The sequence below is a fragment of the Rhipicephalus sanguineus genome, chromosome 7 (genome assembly GCF_013339695.2).
Source record: "Rhipicephalus sanguineus isolate Rsan-2018 chromosome 7, BIME_Rsan_1.4, whole genome shotgun sequence".
Taxonomy (NCBI): Eukaryota; Metazoa; Arthropoda; class Arachnida; order Ixodida; family Ixodidae; genus Rhipicephalus; species Rhipicephalus sanguineus.
Window position 1 is genome coordinate 98,726,464 of NC_051182.1, and position 19,558 is coordinate 98,746,021.

The 19,558-nt window shown below is 44.4% G+C and overlaps 1 protein-coding gene across 1 annotated transcript in view; it reads left to right on the forward strand.

Moving 5' to 3' along the window:
* Positions 1-18,524, forward strand: part of LOC119399649 (GATOR complex protein NPRL3) — a 34,735-nt gene extending 16,211 nt beyond the window's left edge. The window contains exons 9-14 of the mRNA XM_037666465.2: positions 4,914-5,070; positions 6,320-6,426; positions 7,213-7,342; positions 11,833-12,016; positions 14,750-14,933; positions 18,201-18,524. Coding sequence (XP_037522393.1) covers positions 4,914-5,070; positions 6,320-6,426; positions 7,213-7,342; positions 11,833-12,016; positions 14,750-14,933; positions 18,201-18,357 — 919 coding nt within the window. The 3' untranslated portion in view covers positions 18,358-18,524. The remainder of the gene's footprint in view (positions 1-4,913; positions 5,071-6,319; positions 6,427-7,212; positions 7,343-11,832; positions 12,017-14,749; positions 14,934-18,200) is intronic.
* The last annotated feature ends 1,034 nt before the right edge of the window (positions 18,525-19,558 follow it).

Below are 19,558 nucleotides of genomic sequence, written 5' to 3' on the forward strand. Positions count from 1 at the left end.
TTAAGGATGCAAAATGGCTCAACACGCTACAAGATCTAGGCAGCGATCACAGTATCCTCGAAATCACTGTAAAAGCAGGGCCACGCAAGTCTAAGGGCAAGCAGCTCAAAATTGTAGACTGGGACAAACTCAGACAAATTCGCAAGGAAAAGGATAATACTATCTCAGATATAGGGGACTGGAGCACGCAGCTTAAACAGGATGTTAACTTAGCAACACAAGTCATCCCCCAGGAAGCGCAAATGGAACAGGTAGACAGTAAACTTTTACATATGTGGGAAGCAAAACAAGGTCTCCTGAGAAGATGGAAAACCCAGAGACACAACAGGACGCTCCGACGAAGGCTATCTCGGCTTAACAGAGACATAGAAACATACGCACAACAGCTCTGCAAACAACACTGGGAGGAAACATGCACCTCTATGGATAAACAGTTAGGGCTATCCAGAACTTGGAACCTTCTCAGGTACCTTTTGAGTCCCGAGGACACTAAAGCCACGTATAGACAAAACATAAACAAAATATTACACGCATATGAAAACACCGAAGAAGATTTTATTGATGAGGTAGCCGCACGGTATTTATCTCGGGATAAGCCAGCAATACACCCACATTACACAGGCACCAAAAACGCACAACTAGACGCAGAGATCAGTGAAGCGGAGCTGAGAGCAGCTTTACAAAAGGTTAATACCAATTCGGCTCCAGGTCTTGACGGTATAACAAACAAGATGATCCGAAATCTCGATGATGCTTCTCTAGAACAACTTACCAAGTACATTAACGACTGCTGGGAATTAGGCACAATACCACAACAATGGAAAACGGCTCAGATTATTCTAATACCTAAACCAGGCAAGCGGCTACAGTTGGAGAACTTGAGGCCCATCTCGCTCACTTCCTGCCTGGGAAAACTTATGGAACACGTTGTCCTAACAAGACTAACAAACTATCTCGAGGACAACGACGTTCTTCCGCCAACCATGTTGGGCTTCCGGAGAAAGTTGTCGACACAGGATGCAATGCTCCAACTTAAACATGAAATCATAGATAACACAAGTCGAAACACCAAAGCTGTTCTAGGATTAGACCTCAAGAAAGCTTTTGACAGTGTTACGCACGAAACAATATTAAACAGAATAACAGAGCTAGGCCTAGGCCAGCGAGTATACACCTATATTCGAGACTTCCTAACTAACCGAAAAGCACGTATTAAGATAGGAGACATAGTATCCGAGGAACTACAGCTCGGAAGCGCAGGTACGCCCCAAGGGTCAGTAATCTCTCCGATGCTGTTTAATCTTGCTCTGATTGGCTTACCAGCAAAGCTACAGGAAATCGACGGCCTCCATCATACCATCTATGCTGACGATATTACCTTATGGGTGAGCGATGGCAGTGATGGACAAGTTGAAAATACATTACAACGTGCAATAGAAACAGTCGAACAATACTTATCAGGAACCGGGCTGGCGTGTTCGGCAGAGAAATCTGAGCTCCTCATTTATAAACCATCACGACGCGGCCGAAAACCACGCTATTACGAGGAAAGAACAACCTGGAAATTCACCTCACTACGGCGGATGGTAAACCTATACCCAAGGTGGACAGGATCAGAGTGTTGGGACTCATTATTGAAAGTAACGGCCATAATGGAGAGACCATACGCAAATTAGACGCTGTAACGTCTCAAATCATGCGGCTACTTAAACGCATCGCCAACAAATATAGCGGAATGAAAGAAGGCAATCTGCTTAGACTAGTTCAAGCGTTTGTAATAAGCAGAATAGTTTACGTAGCATCATACTTACGATGGCACTCATCAGAAAGATACAAATTAGATTGTTTAATCAGGAAAATATACAAGCAAGCAATTGGACTCTCCATCACCACTAGCAACGATAGTCTACTGCAGCTAGGTCTTCACAATACCCTGGATGAGCTAATCGAGGCACAACGCATCGCTCAATACGAACGCCTATCCAAAACTAAAACAGGCAGGCAAATATTGGATCGGCTTGGTATTACTTATCACACCCAACATGGCGTCAAAGTAGATATGCCCAGACATATTAGAGGCGTGATAACCGTGCTTCCTATACCCAAGAATATGCATCCCGCCCACCATCAGGGCAGACGGGAAAGCAGAGCACGCGATATACAAAAGAAATTTGGTCACAGCATAGACACCGTATTCGTAGATGCAGCTAGATACAGACACAAGCGCGCCTACACAGCCGTGGTGATAAATTATGAGGGAAAATGTTTGACGAGTGCTACCGTCAGTACGCCACACGTAGAAACCGCAGAGGAAATAGCTATCGCATTAGCCATAGCACAAACACAAGCGGACGTGATCGTCAGTGATTCGCAGACGGCGATACGAAACTTTGCAAACGGCCGAATCTCCCCAGAGGCACTTCAAATTCTACAACTCGGTAATAATCAAGAAAAAAGTGTCCATCTGATATGGACACCCGCTCACACACTATCAGAAGGTAGTAATGAGGCGGCGCACCGCATGGCTCGAGGGCTTACAGACCGAGCATCGATTAGTGCCGTCTCAGGGAATACCGATGAGTGGGAGTGGGAAGATAGAATGACCACATTTCACGAAATTACAGTACACCATAGATTGCAGAGGCGTACATTCCCACCGCCTCACCCGAAATTAAGCAAGAAACAGTCTGTCGAATGGCGGCAGTTACAAACCCGATCCTACCCGAGTCCAGCTATCATGCATGTAATACACCCAGACGTATACACGACAGACAAGTGTAGACATTGTGACTCTAGAGCCACCTTAGAGCACATACTATGGGGATGTCCAGACATAATAAACAATAGCTGTGATGCAGCCTTAAACAGCGACAGCCTCCACGCGCGCTGGGAGTCTGCGTTGCTCAGCTCGGACCTGGAGCAACAACTCTGGGCCGTCCAGCGAGCCGAGGAAGCCGCCAAGGGCCAGCAACCCTTGGCCGAAGCCTAGGCGGGATCCAGGCCCATCCCACCAATTCGCAGGGCAATCAATAAAGTTAATTCATCATCATCAAGGTTATGAAAAACAGAAAAGCTTTAGCCTGTAGTTCAGTTGTTGCTGAAAAGAACGATATGAAGTTTGTTTAAATCTCTTCATGGAAAGTTCCTCAAAACTCCCGTAACGCAGAGGCACTTCACAGGAATAACAAAGCCGAGAAAATTGCGTTCAAAGTTTTGAGAACATTTGCAATTTCATGTGTTGAGCCTGCAAGAAAAAGGCAAACTTTTTTGCCGGAGCATAATATTTCGACAGAGAGTACTTTAGACTGTAAGGACTTCGAAATCATGGTTTCCGATAATTGACATTTTTAAAGATTTTTTTGCTATATTTTGAGAGCCCCCCCCCTCCCCATAATATTTAAGTAGTGAGTAAACGTAGAGTTTTTTTTGTAGAAAACTCCATAGTTACAACATTCCCTGGAACATTATTGGGGCAGCGTCAACTCAGTGTCTTTCATCTTTCTCCTAGCGTTCATCAGTGTCTCAAATGGCCCATTGGAAGGCTCCTCCAGCAATCACTGAAATATGTGTTTGGCATTGAACTTTTGCAATGTCTGAATTGTTATGATGTGTCAGCTTTATACATTGTCATAGGGAGGGCGTTTTTTTAATCTACCATCGTGAAATATTTCAACAAAGCCTTTTGCGTTTGTTTGGTATCACCAATAAATCGCATTCATATGGGTTCGATGTATTCACATTCTGCAAGCATGGATGTGTTGCTTAGTTGGTAAGACACTCACCTGCAGAGCATTGGGCCTTAGGTTCGAAACCCAGAACTGCCAAGAAAACTTATTTTGTTTCAGAGTAAAAGGTCATTACAAGAAACACTCAAGCGACCTGGGAAAGGTGTCTCTTGTAACCAAAAATTCTAAAAACGCTGAGGAGTTGGGCAAGATCACTTCCTTGTACATCAGCATCAAAGTCCTGATGTGGAAAATGTTCCCAGCGAGATAGCTGAGCTAGTGGCACTCCCGACAATTCAAGCACAGCTGTCTCACAGAAACACGCGGATGGCTCCGGAAACCTGCTCTAAACACCCGCATGCAAAAAGACCAGTGCCACACATGCTGTGACAGAAATCCAGCTCACTGGTACTCTGTCACATAGTCGGTGTGAGGGCACAACAGTGATTATAAAAGCATAAGGACAGAAAACTTGGTCCATTTGGTAGTCACTACCATGTGAGGAATGATATCTGGCTTTGGACTGAAACAGAATTGAGCTAAGAGAGTGAAAATGGCAGTGCATACTGATTTGTGCTATGACGTCGGCCACGTTTTGTGAGCATTTCTGGGTTGTGTTTCTCCTGTAAATATGGAAGAATTTACTCTAAAGGCCTAATAAAGTTTGTCCTTAGTCACTGAGTGTCTCTTGTAACCATGTCTCATGTATGAGGGTTCGTTAACATGGCACACTTAGGAAAACATACATAACCATTTTTCAAATGTCTCTTGTGACAGTGTCTCTTGTAACGAGGTTTTACTGTATTTATTGATTTACAGTGATTCGTCTTGCTTGACAGAGTGTTCGTAATCGTAACACTGTTCTTTTTTAAGCTGGCATAGAAATGCTTACACATTTAATACATGTCCACCAGTATGCCTTCGCCTCACTCTATTAAATGCTTCGACCACTATGACAGTTACTTGTAGGCAAATTCTGCGCAAACTTTTCCCTGTGCATAACGTGATGACAGTACACCTTTGTGCGTCTTGCCTCTTGTAGGTGCTGGGGTTGAATAATATGCAGTTATGCAAGCAATAAATAAGAAGGAATGCTAGCACGAAATACTAAGAAAGAAAAGATGTTGAATTCATCTTCAATAATTAGGAGAACACAATAGTACTTTAAGGTCGTGCCATACCTTCCAGGCCATACCATGCCCTCCTCCTTCTGGTGGACCCGAGGGAGCTGGTAGAATCTCTGCCTACGGACGCATCGTCCGCACTTGTCCGACTCATCCACACAGCCAGCCCAATGCGCAGCCTCGTGCAACTGGCTGCGGATACGGATCTTACCCTGAGACAGGCATGTCTGAAATTGTCGTCATTTAAGCTGCTATGGGAAATTAATGGAGCCGGTTATGGGGATTGTGACACGTTGCTGTTCCACCTGTCTTTGTTATGTACTACAGTTTAAGCTCAATTTAATTAAGTGATGACCATGCTGAAATTATTTTGTTAAATTGGGAAGTTTGTAAAATCAAGAGGTGGGGGGTTTTTCGGTCCTTCAAAGTCTAAATTTGTAACATAGTAGAGCCTCCCATTTGCGGGCATTGCAAGCCAGGTAGACGGTCACTTGAAGCGATAACAGGCTTCCAATAAGCAAAGACGGCACGAATGAATGCAGTGATTGTGCGAGCAAGCTGAGCAAGAAAGTTGTGAGAAGATTAGTGCCATCAGTCACTTAAGCAGTGAAGCAAGGAGAGCAACCACCATAGTGTTCCTGTGGGAGCAGTTACACGCACAATTAACCGCCACTGTCCCTAGCACCATCCAACTGTTGAGTCTGCTCTGGCCGTGAGCACAAAGTAAAACTAGGGCCCTGACTAGGGTGGCTAGATGTTTTAACTTGATAGTGTCAGAGCGTACTTTTGAAAAACCAGTCGGCATCATAATTAGAAAGAGACCACCGCTTTTTAGCCATTTATTTCCGGGAAAGCTTCGTAAAATCTGGTTTCATTGGGTCGAGTTTTAACTGTATTCCATTTAGTGTGATTTGCAACATGGTGATCGTTGTTGCACAAGTGGCTCCTGGTCTACAAAGCAGTGTGACATGAAAAGTTGAATAATTTAGTGATGTATTAGTGAAGTATTTTGTGTTTAGTGCCGCCATGCAGAAATGAACTCCTTGTAGCATGGCTGTTGTGTTGCTACTATAATATTGTACAGAAATAGTTGTGTCAGTTTTGGTGGCACTTGCCAGGTCTGTCATCTCTCTTCTTGACTTCATGAATATGTTTCAGCTTTTTAAATCAATCAATCAATCGAATCAATCAGTCAATCAATCAGTGTCAAACCTTTGCACTGAGGTTTTCAGAGAACAAGCTTTAAATCTTAAGGTTAACTTCATGGCCTTTAATCAGAGCAGGCATTGTGGTAGAGTCATGGCAATTCCTGTGCTCTAATGAAGCGTGGATTTGTAGCTGTGTTATGTTATGCATCAGGTGTTGAAAGAGTGTCAAGTTCTTGCGCTGCTGTGCCATCATTTACTTTTCGAAAATTGTCAACGGGCCATGTTTATCGGGATGGTTTACGGGAGCATTGTTTTGCCACAGGTATTTCAGCTGTCAGCTCATCTAGTCTACTGGGCCAAGGCCACCATCATCTACCCTCTGTGCGAGAGCAACTGCTATGTGCTCGCTCCAAATGCACCGACCGATATGTGAGTGGGTTTGACGGTGCTACAACTTTCACTTGTCTGCGTGATGCAGAGAGTGAGAGCGAAAAGAAAAGGTGTGATGTTAATTAGGTTGTCATTTGTTTGTTATCCTACACTGGAGCAGGGAGGAGAAAAAGGAAACAACAATTGTTGGAGTTTTACGTCCCGAAACCATGATATAATTACGAGCTATGCCATAACGGAGGGCTCCGGGAATTTCAGCCACCTGGGTTTCTTTGACGTGCACCTAAATCTAAGCACACGGGCCTTTAGCATTTTGCCGCCATCGAAATGCGGCTGCTGCAGCTGGGATTTGATCCTGTGACCTTCGGGTCCGCATAGTGAAACGAAAGAAGGAAGTTAAAGTGCTGTATGCATGTGCACCTGATATCCTTCACTGGTGCCTAATATTCACGTGAATATTGGGTATCGATGAGCCTAATATTCATGTGCACAGAAAGCTGTGATGGCTTTCTGTGCACATCTTTCTGGGCTTTCCGGCTCTACAGTCCTAAATTTTTTGTTTTTCTGTTGTGAACATCTTGTCGTCTATGCAGCTCAAAGAGGTACGCAATGTTCTCGTGCATAGTTGTGGTCTAGGTAGCTTACAATCCTTCTAGGATTTCCTGTTCAACAAGAAAACCTATGCTTTTGTTGTATATGAACATGGCAAATATGGAAGAACCCAAATGAAATCTGTGTTTTTCAATGCTCTGGTCTGACTGACTTATGCTTTGCTGTAATGGGGATATTAAAGCAATTGAAATGGGCATTTTCTGTCACCTGCAGAAAGTCTCCTGTGCACGAGAGGTTTGCCGAGATGTTTCCTGGAGTCTCGCTACCGGCATTTATGTCCAAGTTCTCACTGCCTACCTCACTGTCCCAGCTGAATGACCCCATGGACCTGAAAAATGAACGAGTGCGTGTTATGTCTAGTTCAAACCTGTGTGTTTTCTTTAAACGTTGGCTGCGTTTAATGCTGTCCTTGAATTGCCTGTTTATTGCTACTTCTGCAGTCATAGCCAATATGAGAGGGAACACTGAAATTACCTTTGAAAGGTCGTAGCGGCTAAACGCAGTTGGCAAGCGCAAAAGTGTTCGTGACACTGAATCCTCGAGCAAAAAAGTATCTCTTGCAATTCAGTACGTCACGTTTATACTATTGGTACATTACAAGTGATTGTTGACTAAACAGAATTTGGTGCTTCCTCTCATATTGCTCACGATTGTACTTGCATCTCTTCTTCAATGTAGTGGGGTATCACTGATTAAAAATTTTGCACATGTTATCACGCTATGCAAGCTGCACTTCAAATTTATCCCGACATTTTATTATTGTTCCATTTGGACTGCGTGCATGATCTGGACACTGGAGTACATTCTGGAATGTATGATACCACCAGCAATTGCCCGGAAATGTACCGTAATGTGTGTATAAATTGCTGACGCATTAGGTCTGCACATAACTTTTTCGATGACCAACAACTGTGCTTGCTTCATATTGTCAATGTTCTGTTTTGCTGGGCGTAAGTTCGCCCAATGAAGAATTCTTCACAATAACAACCATGTGACAATATGTTGCTCTGTAGCTAAGCCATGTCAGCAGTAAGACTAACAGTAAATAAATTAAGGTTTTCAAAACTTGAGGCTAGTATTATGCGAGCTTGTTTAATGCAGAACTGAGTTAATTGCAATTTTCCAGGAGGTGTTTGTGCATTGCGATGAAATAAGGCTAATGATGGTTTCGAATATTGGCATAGATGTGACTGATTGGACACTGCCACTATTAGTGTTTTATGTGCAGTTGATATTTATACAAAAGGCTTTAACGCTAAGGCTTTAACTAAAGCTTTAATGCTAATGTAATTATCTGTGAGCATGCATAATATTTCAAAAAATTGTGTGCTGTACAAGTGTTTGCAACCTCCATGAGAGTCATGAAATGTGGACTGCGATAAAACTAAGCATCTAAGGGGCATTGAATGTCATATTAAGCGGAGTTAATAAAGTCCTGCTAACTCTAAACAACACCCATTGTGGCATTAAAAACCATTGCCACTAAATAACCGAAATGTGGGGCCAGAGGCTGAGGGTAGTAAACCTTGTTATAAAAGTGGACGAGAATGAGACAACAAGGTCGGCATTTGTGTTGTTCTCTTCCCCAGTGTCCGTGTTTGCACAGCCACCCTCTCTCGCGCGACGAATAATTGCCAACCAGCTTAACATTCTTTTGTTGTAAACCTTGATTCATGATTTGGGTGCTTGGAAAACTTACTCGATATGTTGCTATGACATGCAAGGTAGTTGGTGACTGGCAAGAAATTGTCAATGTTGCTCCAACTGGGGCAGGACTTTGGTGGTGATAACATAAGGAGGTCGTGCAGCGCGTTAGTACAACTACTTACTGAGACTGCTCATTCACTTAGCTCAGCTGCGGTGTCCCACAGAAAATTCAAAGCAGCGGAGAGTCGCAAATAAAGTTGTCGCTAGGTTGTTTGGCCAGCTGCATTGAAACTTTTCAGACCACATCAAACGCCTGGTTTCAGATGGCGTAGATGCACAGCAGTGCTTGTGCGAAACTTTGACATTCGAAATGCGAGCGGAAGCATCGGGAATAGCTTGCAGAAATGGTTGTTTCTGAAACTGAGAAAGATGCCACCATTACTGCTTGGCAGGAGTGACACACAACAAGTGCATGACCTCGAACGCATGCCTCCGAGATGAGGGGGCTCCCAACGTCTCGTAGGTGGCATGCTTGGTTGCACGTGTCGCCTTCAACTGTGTATACTGCTACTACTCATAACATATTTAGCCTCTCCCTTGTGTATTACGCTTCCCACTATCTATTCAAAGGGCTCTGTAAATGAATCATTGGTAATGTTTTTTGCTCATTTATGCGAAGCATTTCTTAGCGAACCTCAGGCACTTTGGCCGTTTCTATCTACGTATCTATCTATCTATCTAGTCGCCTACGTCTGGGCGCTCTCCTGGTCGTCTCCGTACCTTCTAATATACCAAAAATGGCACAGCAGGGGATCAGTGTATGACGAACAAGATTCATTGGTTATGACATGAATAACGCAAAACGCCTATCGTGTACGTCATAAAACCCTTTCCCTCAGTCACGTGTGGCATATACCCGCATACCACAGTTCATGTTATGCGGGTATGTGCCACAGGTGAATCACAGTCTCAATCAACACAGTAACCGCGAACATACACATTGAAATGCAAGACAAGTCAAGGAGCTGAACACAGAACACCCCTGGAAGGCGCTCGACTGCCATCCACTCATCCACGTGGTCCGCCAGCATGCCGCACTGTTCTGTTGATTTCGTATGAGGATGGGCGATGGCCTCATGCTAACCGAGGATGGCCTCACATTGATTGAGAGCCACTTTGACGAAGCACATCACTACCGCACACCCCTCAGTAGAATTGAAATGGGTGCCCATGGGACTGTGAACCACTACAACCACGATATACGCCACAAAGTATCTCGTGTAAGAGGACACAGTTTCCCCTTATGCAAGCAAATGCCATAACTATATAAAAGTCACAAAAGACCACATAGGTCCTTGTAGTCTATGGATACTATAAGTGCCATCCACTGAAGTTGGTCTGCGTAGCACTTTCCAGGGCTACCAGCCTCGACAGCCTATACCTCACCAACGCAAAAGGTGACTTCAGGTTCCGACATGTCACTGGCTCTGTCGACAGACAGTCGGTGGACGGCATGATCCGGCTAGCAAACAGGCCTCTAGACATTGTCTTGAACCGGGCTACCACATTCATTTGGTGCCACAACCACAACAATCCCCTCACGCTCGGTGCTCTCAATGTAGTCTGTGAACGCGCACATGCACGACTTCAAAAAGGACGCTCTGCTCACTGAAACTGGCGCATTAGCACTTTCTGCAACCCGGGCAATGAACTCACTGCAATCACGGGATTCCGTTGTGTCGTCCACAGCAAGCGGATTCATTGCAGGTGCGGTGGTGTGGCACATATAAGAACACGGCGATGCTCAACTTCAACGTAGGCTGCATCCCACTTCGCTGGCTGCCAGACACCGAACACATACAGACAACCAGTGGAATTGCCGAGTCTGCATTGCGCACATCAATCACAATAACAGACATTGCGCTCGCCGCCATCTACGTGAGAACTGTCAAGAAGCCCTTCCACACGTGTTCGTGAAACGTGCGTGCGATCTCCATTATAACGGACAAGTACAAGCCCTGCGTATCAGCTTACTGCGTCTGGTGTTGGTAATACCCATATTGCCATAGGCATACTTACGCAACTGTAAAGAACTGGTTATATAAACCATGTGCGACTTTTCTGCATAAGTGTGTGCGTATACCATTTGGGTCATTTCTTTATCTTTAGCGTCATTTCGTAACGTCTCGCTCCGGGTACAAAATTACGCCACATTCATCTTCCCGCCGCATGCTTCACATAACATCGATTCCCACGGCACGTGGGATCTGCCGAAGTTTTTACACAAGTTTTTCACTCAGGTAAAGACCTGAAATGTCTAGAATCTCTTACATAATATCGGTTTAGTCCTGGTTATTGTATCAATATTACGTGTGAAATTTACATTGATATGATTATTCTCAGCACATGTATTGTAGTTGCTGTAGCTCGCTTATCATAAAACGACGATTGATTTCAGCTCTAGTACTTATCTATTATTGTAATGTGTTAGTTGATGGTGCTCTTTTTACAGCGAAGCTGTTTATGGCTAGGCGAAACCAAAATTCGTCTGCCCTATGTACGCAAGAACTCCTAGCACATATGTGCCACAGGAATTGGGCACGCTCCACTACTCACTACTGGTCCACTAAAAGTGAAGAAAGGAGCACACAGTAGGCAAACATCTATAAAGATTTCTGGGGAGACATAACCAACAATTGAGGAAAACTTTAATGAACCGTCGGGATTAATTCTGTGATAAACACCATGGCCACATGTTTCAGCTTTGCTGGTTAACCATCCGTACGGAGTGCTGGGACGGGGATTTTGATTGTTATATCGTGAGTTGACAATGTTGTAACACTCAAACCTCATTATAACGAAGTCACATCAGCCACGAAATTACTTTCGTTATATCCGAAAATTCGTCATAAACGTTTATTTGTAACACTGTATCTATGACAACACTATTCTTCATTTACTTCGTTATAACCAATAATTTGTTATAACCGATAATTCGTTATATCCGTGTTCGTTATACTGAGGTTTGTGTATATTGAGTTTTGTACTGCGTGTAAGTTATTCGCTGCTGCCAAAATCTTGTGCAGGTGCCTCTGTCAGGTCTCACCACTGTTTCTGTAAAGATAAAGGTGAAGTGAACTTAAATTCGGTTGCAGTAGGCCTTTAATGGGCATTGTCACTATGCAGAAGCAGCTGCTGCAGATTCTGGTGTGGATGCTTCAGGAGAGGATCCTGATGCAGCTGCACACCTACGTCTACCTCGTGCCAACCGAGCAGCCTAGCAACGGTTACCTCGGGTCGCGACCTTACCTGTCCGAACCTCACCTGAGTCACCGACCGGCCACCAGCCAGTCGGACTTCAGCGGCTCAGGTCAGAGGTGAAATTGATGGACTTCAGCAGTGAACTGCTGCATTTTCTTGTGCATAACCCGCACAAAAAAAAAGAAAAAAAAGAAAAAGAAAATTTGGAGCTAAAGTCGGGGTTTGGGTTGTACGCGAATTTCAGTGTGCTAGGTGGCTTCACAACAATGCAGCATAGATGGCTGTGGCAGTGACAGATGAAACAGTAGGTAAAGACGGGGGAGTGGCAATGGTGACTTAAACTGAAAAAAAAATAAAATTTTTTGCTCTCTTTTGGCATAGTTAGCGAGCAGAATTCTATGTAATCTATTAAAGTAATCGATTACTTGTAATCACTTACATTTCCTTGTAATTTTGTAATATATAATCGATTACTTTTTCAAAACTGTAACCTTCCAGGTAATTCAGTTACATTTTCTTGTAATTGATTATTGGTAATCAATTACTTTCTTTTCTAAAATCAAGTTGGAAACCGGCTTCTATGGCAGCTCTCGTCCCAAAAAATATGCGACCGCTTGGTAGGGCCCCCCGCCCCCCGTACTGTCAGACGGGGGTGGGGGGGTTCTGTACAGAGCCTAGTTTTTCGCCTTTTCCTTGACCTTAACTACAACGCCATACCCGAGTGCAAGCAATAGCAGAGCGCGTTACTTCATAGAGGACATGGTCACTAGCATCGAAGCACTGCGCAACTACGAGCTGGTGCGCAAGGTTTTCCTATGTTATAATACCGCCCTTCCCTCCAGTGCATGCATTGAGAGAGTGTTCAGTGTAGCAACTGACCTCTCAGCAAGGAAACATGGAAGAATCAGCGCTGACAACCTTGCAAAACAACTCCTGTTGGAAGTTAACAACGTGTAACACTATGTCATGGAAGCCGCAATAAGCCTCCCAGAAGTGTAGATAGCTGGGCCAGTTTGTATGGATCCATGGAAGTGAGCAGCGCGAAAAGCAAGACGAGGCACCGTTCAGCTGGGTGATGTATGTATATATGTTTTACTTCTGATTCTGATTCACTGTTGAAAAGCTTAGTTGAAAGTCAGGTGCTTGTTCTTGTCATTTCTTCCTCTGTGCGTTGTCTTGCTTTTCGCGCTACTTACTTCCATGAAGCCTCCCAGCCTTCACGCAAGCCTCCAGCCTTCCCTCTACCATGCAAGCCACAGTAGTTTGTTGTAGTTTGAGTAAACTTGTTTTATTGTGTTCTGGCAATAAAATTTTGAAGGAAAGTAACGCAAAAGTAATCGATTACATTTCTGTAATTGCTCGATTGCTTTTCCGGGGCTGTAATTGACCACTACAGTTGAAACCCGCAATAACGAAATCGGCGGGGAAAGCACAAAATTTCGCTCTTGCGGGAATTTCGTCGGCGCCAGAATGCGGCAGAAAAGACATGGAATTTACAAAAACACATTTTATTTCCAAAAGTCAGTAAGTTTGCTTTGGCGGGCCTTACCATGTAGCAATTTCATGCCTGTCGATCGGGAATCTCGTTTGCCGCGGCACAAAGTTCGCCTCATGCACTGGTCAGTGACAGCGGCACTGCGCTGTCACCAGTACCGTCATCAAATGCGCCCACAGGCGAACCTTCCGGCTCCGCTGGATCAGCGCGGATCAGCACAGAATCGTGCACAGCGAGCTGCACGCCATTTCCATTTTTTTTTCCTCCCTTTTCCACCTCACTGATGATTGCAGCCTTATCTTCCAGCGTGATGAACTTCCGCTTTTTCGTTGGAGGCGGCATCTTCGCAGGCAGCAAAGTCGGACGAAGCAATCGCAAAACACAGTTCATGTTGCACCAAGTGGCCAAGCAAACGCTCCACAAATGGCTCCACACACGCGACCATGTGCGCGCAAAGCCGACAAAGCCAAGCACAGAGCCAAGCCAATGAACGAAACTCCATGAGGAATGTGGATTTGGCTACGTAGTCCACGATAACGAGCACAGGCAGGTGTTTCGGCTAGCCATCATCGTCATCATTGTCGCCAGCTTTATGATTTTGTAAACAATGATGGCGGCTGCTTCTGAAGTGCGCTGTAGCGATAGTTTTGCGCAATTTAAGTGTAGCATGAATGTATTTCAGCAGTTTTCGAATGTAGTTAATGTTGCGAGCGTACATTATTTGCGCACTTGTGTTTCAAAAATTTCGTTAATGAGGGACTGCGGTATGAATATCTTTCGTAGTCGCGAGTTACGAAATGCATTGACTCCTACGGGCACTCGCCGATTCTCCAAAAATATTTCGTTGCGGTGAGAATTTCGTTCTCTCGGGATTTCGTTATTGCGGGTTTCGACTGTATAATCAATTACATTTTAAAGGAAGTAATTGTAATTCTAATCGGTTACTTATTTTCTGTAACGTGTACAAGTCTGTTAGTGGACCATTTCTATCGAGGTGTAGAATTAGTTTGCGTAGCTAGAATGTGTGCGTTATACACGGGGATCTTAAAATTTTTATGCAGGTTAGGGGCGGGTTATATCTGAGAAAATACAGTACTCTCCTTGCACTGCTTGGCAAAATTAACTTCTGTTTTCTGTTCTTTCCATGATATGCTTCCGTCATCACTTTGTCCCACCCCCGCACTGCCTGCACGTTTTTTTCCAGACTTTGGACATTACATAATCGGCTTTGTCTACTCGAGTGCTGGCAACCTTAAGCGTGTATTTGCGTCTGAATTTTCCTACCTCTAAACTAGCTGCATCTTTGCAAGCCAGCTTCTATTCCCGATGCTGTTGCTATCCTTACAGTGCCCAGTGAGGATTCCATGATTGGTAGCCCGAGTCAGTCAAGCCAGTCTTCCAAGTGTGGCTCCGACGAAGACCTCTCACCGGCAGAGTCTGATGGGCGCTTTGCGTTGTCCTGGGATGAGAAGGAGGCCGTGGCCAGGGTGCCCGCTTACCGAAACCTTGAAGACCGAAAACTCTTCCTCAGGTACCTAAAGCTTTTTTTACCCATCTGGTAGCATCATTATAGAGGGGTTCTTATTTAGAGTTAAGGCAGCTAATAAGTAATAGCCTGTAGGATAAAGCATTAATTTTAAGCTGGAGGGCTTGAAATAGGCATTGCTTGCGGAAGCTGTGAAACCGAATATAATAGACTATTTAACAGTTTTTCACGAACCATAATTTTTGATTATTTATAGCATTTATTACTTCAATTTAACCTAGTCAGTTGTGAAGGCATGTTCACTTTTACATTTTTTTATGAGCTTTGAAATCGCACCAGTTCTGAAAAAATTCAAAGCCCTTCCCCTAGTGCGAAGATGGAAGCGAGCAAAGCCAGTGGCTGAGACTGCACGTTCTGCGGCAACAACTCCACATCGTTTTCACGCCCATTCGTGCTTCTGTGCATGCTGGCACTCCCTCATTTCCCGCTCTTGTTCCACCAAGCAAATGACACGCGTCCGTCCAATAGCCAATTCTAAGGGCAACTACAGTAAAAGCTCGTTAATTCGACTCTCGTTAATTCGGAAAATCGGTTAATTCGGACACGTCATCTGGTCCCTGTAAATATACGCATCACTCTATGAGACTGGGCGCTCGTTATTTCGGACAGATTTGACCGCAAATCGGATAATTCGGCGACTTTCGGGCCGCTGGCGAGGCTCGAAAACGAAAAAAGAACAATTCGGGACAGAAGTGAAGCTCAAACGCAGCATCGCCATGGACATCAATTATCGACTTGGCTTGGATTGAGACTGGTTGAACGCCTTTTTTTCGCGTGTGGGTTTTGTTGCTTTGTTCCCGTTGGTGTGCTGCATCGTTGATCGCCGATTTATCGAGGAAAGTTTCAGTACGGCTCCTTTAGCTTGATCGTTGCTGGTGCTTTTGTGCCGACTTCTCGTGCGACCGCACTCTCCGCCGATGGCAACGCCGGCGAAGCGGCCCAAGTACGAGGCCAAGGACTTCACCACCAAAGTAGAAATTTTGCGTGCTCTGAATAACGGGCTCTCCCGACAAGAAGTGATGAAGAGTGATGAAAGGGGATCCTTCAATCGGCGGCAAGAAGCAAGGAACGAGTAACCGTACTTTTATCCCCCAACGTGACGGGAACAGAGCGCTTGCCGCTTCTCGTTATCGGAAAGGTTCAAAAGCCACGCTGCTTTAAGAACAACAATCTTCCCGTGGATTACCGTGCCAACCGAAAAGCGTGGATGACGGGTGAAACTTTTGCGGTATGCAGACATCATGCGAGCTGCTGAGCACCTTGAAGGGCTCAGGAAAATTGTGTCCGCGCGAATTTCTGCTCGAAAACACAAGCATCCGCGATTACTTTGTTAAGTAAAGGTATGTTGAAAAAACTCGTGCATTTATTGTGTTTATTTCGACCATTCGATAATTCGGACATTCGGTTAATTCGGACATTTTTTCCGGTCCCTAGAAATCCGAATTAACGAGCTTTTACTGTACTGATAACAGCGCTTAGCGCAATCTCTACGTAACGAGACAGAGGGGCACCACGATTGGTGGGATGTGCCGCCACTGAGTATCGTAACACTCGTGAAAGAGGCATCGGTGGGGCGTTGTTTTGTCCAAAGATGCAATCCGCCAGAACCTAGCCATACACATCTTCTCTGTGAAAAGAACTTGCGGTAAAATCTGCTGTTGTTTTACTTATATACATACATTTTTAACAAAAGTCCTTATTATGCACTGCAGCGCTAACATAACGGAAGAAATGCCAATGTATTTTGTCACACATTATGGGAACACATCTCTAAACTGGTCTCATCCACAGGATTCTTTGCGAGGGGATGTGTGCCTTGCGAGATTTCTTGCTGCAAATATACTCTCAAACCTCGATATAACGAAAAAGGATGCAATGAAATATCGGTTATAACGAAGTAAATGAAGAATAGTCTTGTCATAGCTGCAGTGTTACAAATAAACGTTTATAACAAATTTTTGGATATAACGAAGTTATTTTCGTGTAAGATGTAACTTTGTTACAATGAGGTTTGAGTGTGTGTCAATTGCAGCATATCCCATAAAACTATTTAAAAACACCACTTTGGTAGCTAGTCAATAATGTATTTTATTTTCACGTGCAGTTTGCACATTTACGTGTATTTTTATACACCATATCAGTCATGCTGTAAATTTAAATTTTTGTTTGTTTACTGAATTAGCGTTTTTTTTGTGTGATTACTGTGTTTTCTCTATATGTTCTTTTGACTTTACAGTATTAGATTTGCATTATCTAGTCTTGATAACTACATTTGCTGTTTTTACTCTACGTTTATTCGTATCTTATTTTAATCGCTGGTACTGTGCTTGCTTTGTTATGTCTTGCTTAGTGGGCATTATAATGCTGGATGTACATTAGGCAGGAAATTCAGTAGAAGCGATTTGCCCGTGTGAAATATTGCATGGGATGGTTACAACATCTCTCTATCCTTGTAACAGTGAGCTTGTTATTTACATAGTGTTTGTTCTTATGAGTGTGGCATGTGAAGTTGGTGGCACGGTATCTTCAACTTTCTTCCTTTGCAAGCATAAATGAGAAATTACAGAAAATAGACATTTAGCAACACACACCATGGACTTCCATTTACTTTCTTCACTTTATAAGCTGCACTTAGTATACCACTCAGGGCAGCGGCTAAGGTCTTGCACTGCTAGGCGCGAGGGTGCGAGTTCGATTCCTGCACGTGGCGTGGCGGCTGCATTTCGTTCGAGACAAAATGTAAGACACTTATGTACTTAGATATAGGTGCATATTAAGAGGCTTTGTGAATATAACTCTTTTTGGTTCGGAGTGAATACAGTAGTACTAATTAGTCCTGTTTAACTTCAAAGCGAGTTCGAATAATAGTAGGGCCTGCATAAAACTTTGACACTGATGTTGACAAACAAAGAGTCGGTTCTGTTGGTATGCCATTAGTTGGTATAGCGTTGCATATGACAATGAAACAAAAAAGGTGAAAACTTTCAACAGTTTATTACAGTACAGTGTGACCCTTTTATTCACTTCCTATTCGATGGGGATGAAATGCAAGAACACCTGTGTACTCAGGTTTAGGTGGGAACCTCAAGTGGTCAGAATAAATGTGGAGCCTCCTGCTATGGTGTGGCTCATGATCCTTCAGTGGTTTTGGCTCGTAACATGCAAGATTCAAATCTAAACTGCATTCTACATCACTGTGTGCTCTGTGTGACGTTTATAACATAACTGAATGAGTGGTACCCCTTATTTCAGGTTGTGCCCACGCTTCAAGGGCAAAGACCACCTCGAGGAGATTATGTACTACGAGAATGTGCGTCGATCTAACCTCCTCGCTCTTTTGGACAAGTTTCGTGAGGTGCTCTTCACTGTGCAGCACGAAGACCCCACAATAGCGGTGTTCTACAGCTGACATAGTGGTCATGAGGTGTTTTTCTTTTCCAAGTGTGTGCCGACGCATTGCCCCTGGACATTGGCGCTGAAGCTGAAGCCCCGGCTATTCTGCTTCGAGTGGCATGTTATTCCGTTTCACTTAATGTAATTAATTACCATTGTCTTATAAATGCTGACAGGACGGCATGCCTGCCTTAGGCCATCTCATTTGTTGTTTCTTTTTTTGTTTGGTAGATCGTGCCAAGCATTTCTGGGACCACTCATTGGGCAAAAGCACAACCACATGTTGAAATCAACCCCTTGAGGGTTTTCGCCGTACATGTACGGCAGAAGCTTTCTGGTACCAAAGGGTTTTAGTCGTACATGTACGGCATAGCGTTTATTTTTAAAACACGCGCCTTTTTCAATCATTTCTCTCCCTTTGCATGTGCTGCCACGCTTCGGGAATACGTGGAATTTTTTTCATGCGGCGATGTCTCTCCGTTGTTGCTGTTTTTATGCTTCGCAAAACGGCGTGCCGGCTATCGCTTGCGCAACCGAGCGCGCCCGCGGCGCACTTGATTTCAAGCACGCGCCTTCTTCGATCATTTCTCTTGCTTGGAACGTGCTGCAACGCTTCGGGAATACGTGGAATTTTTTTTGCGCCGATGTCTCTCGGTCTTTTCTTTTTGCTTTCCAAAGAGCCACGGCAGCTTTCAGTTGCGCATCAGAACGCGCGCACGCGGTCCGGCTGGTTTTTGTTTTGTCCTTCGAGTGGTTTTCGCTTCTTGCGCCCGCGAAGCTGATGGCTGTTTGGTTTCTAATCTCTCAAAGGGTGACCGCTTGTTACTCTCTCGTTTATTGCTCCCCGGGGCGCGAATACATATGTTTCCGTGCCGCGCTAAATTACACAAACGCCGCCTCCGTAATTGCGTTTCCTGTTTTGGGGTCTCGGAAAAACTAACTACGTCTTGTTGGCGATAAGACGAAGGGTTACTGTAGCTTTTTCACTCGTTTTGCTTTCCGAACGGGCGCACAACCATAGAGTTTTCTTCCGTGCGCTCACTGACGCAGTTCGCTTACGCTATGGAAGCGCGCGCCGGTTGCTCTGCTTCTGGTGAGTCGAGCAGCGATTCTTCCGATGCAGACTATTCCCCAAGTGCCGAATCAGAATCTGATTCTCTGGATTTCAGTTTGACAGACGAGGATTTTTTGATGAGTTCAGACGCCGATGACGATCA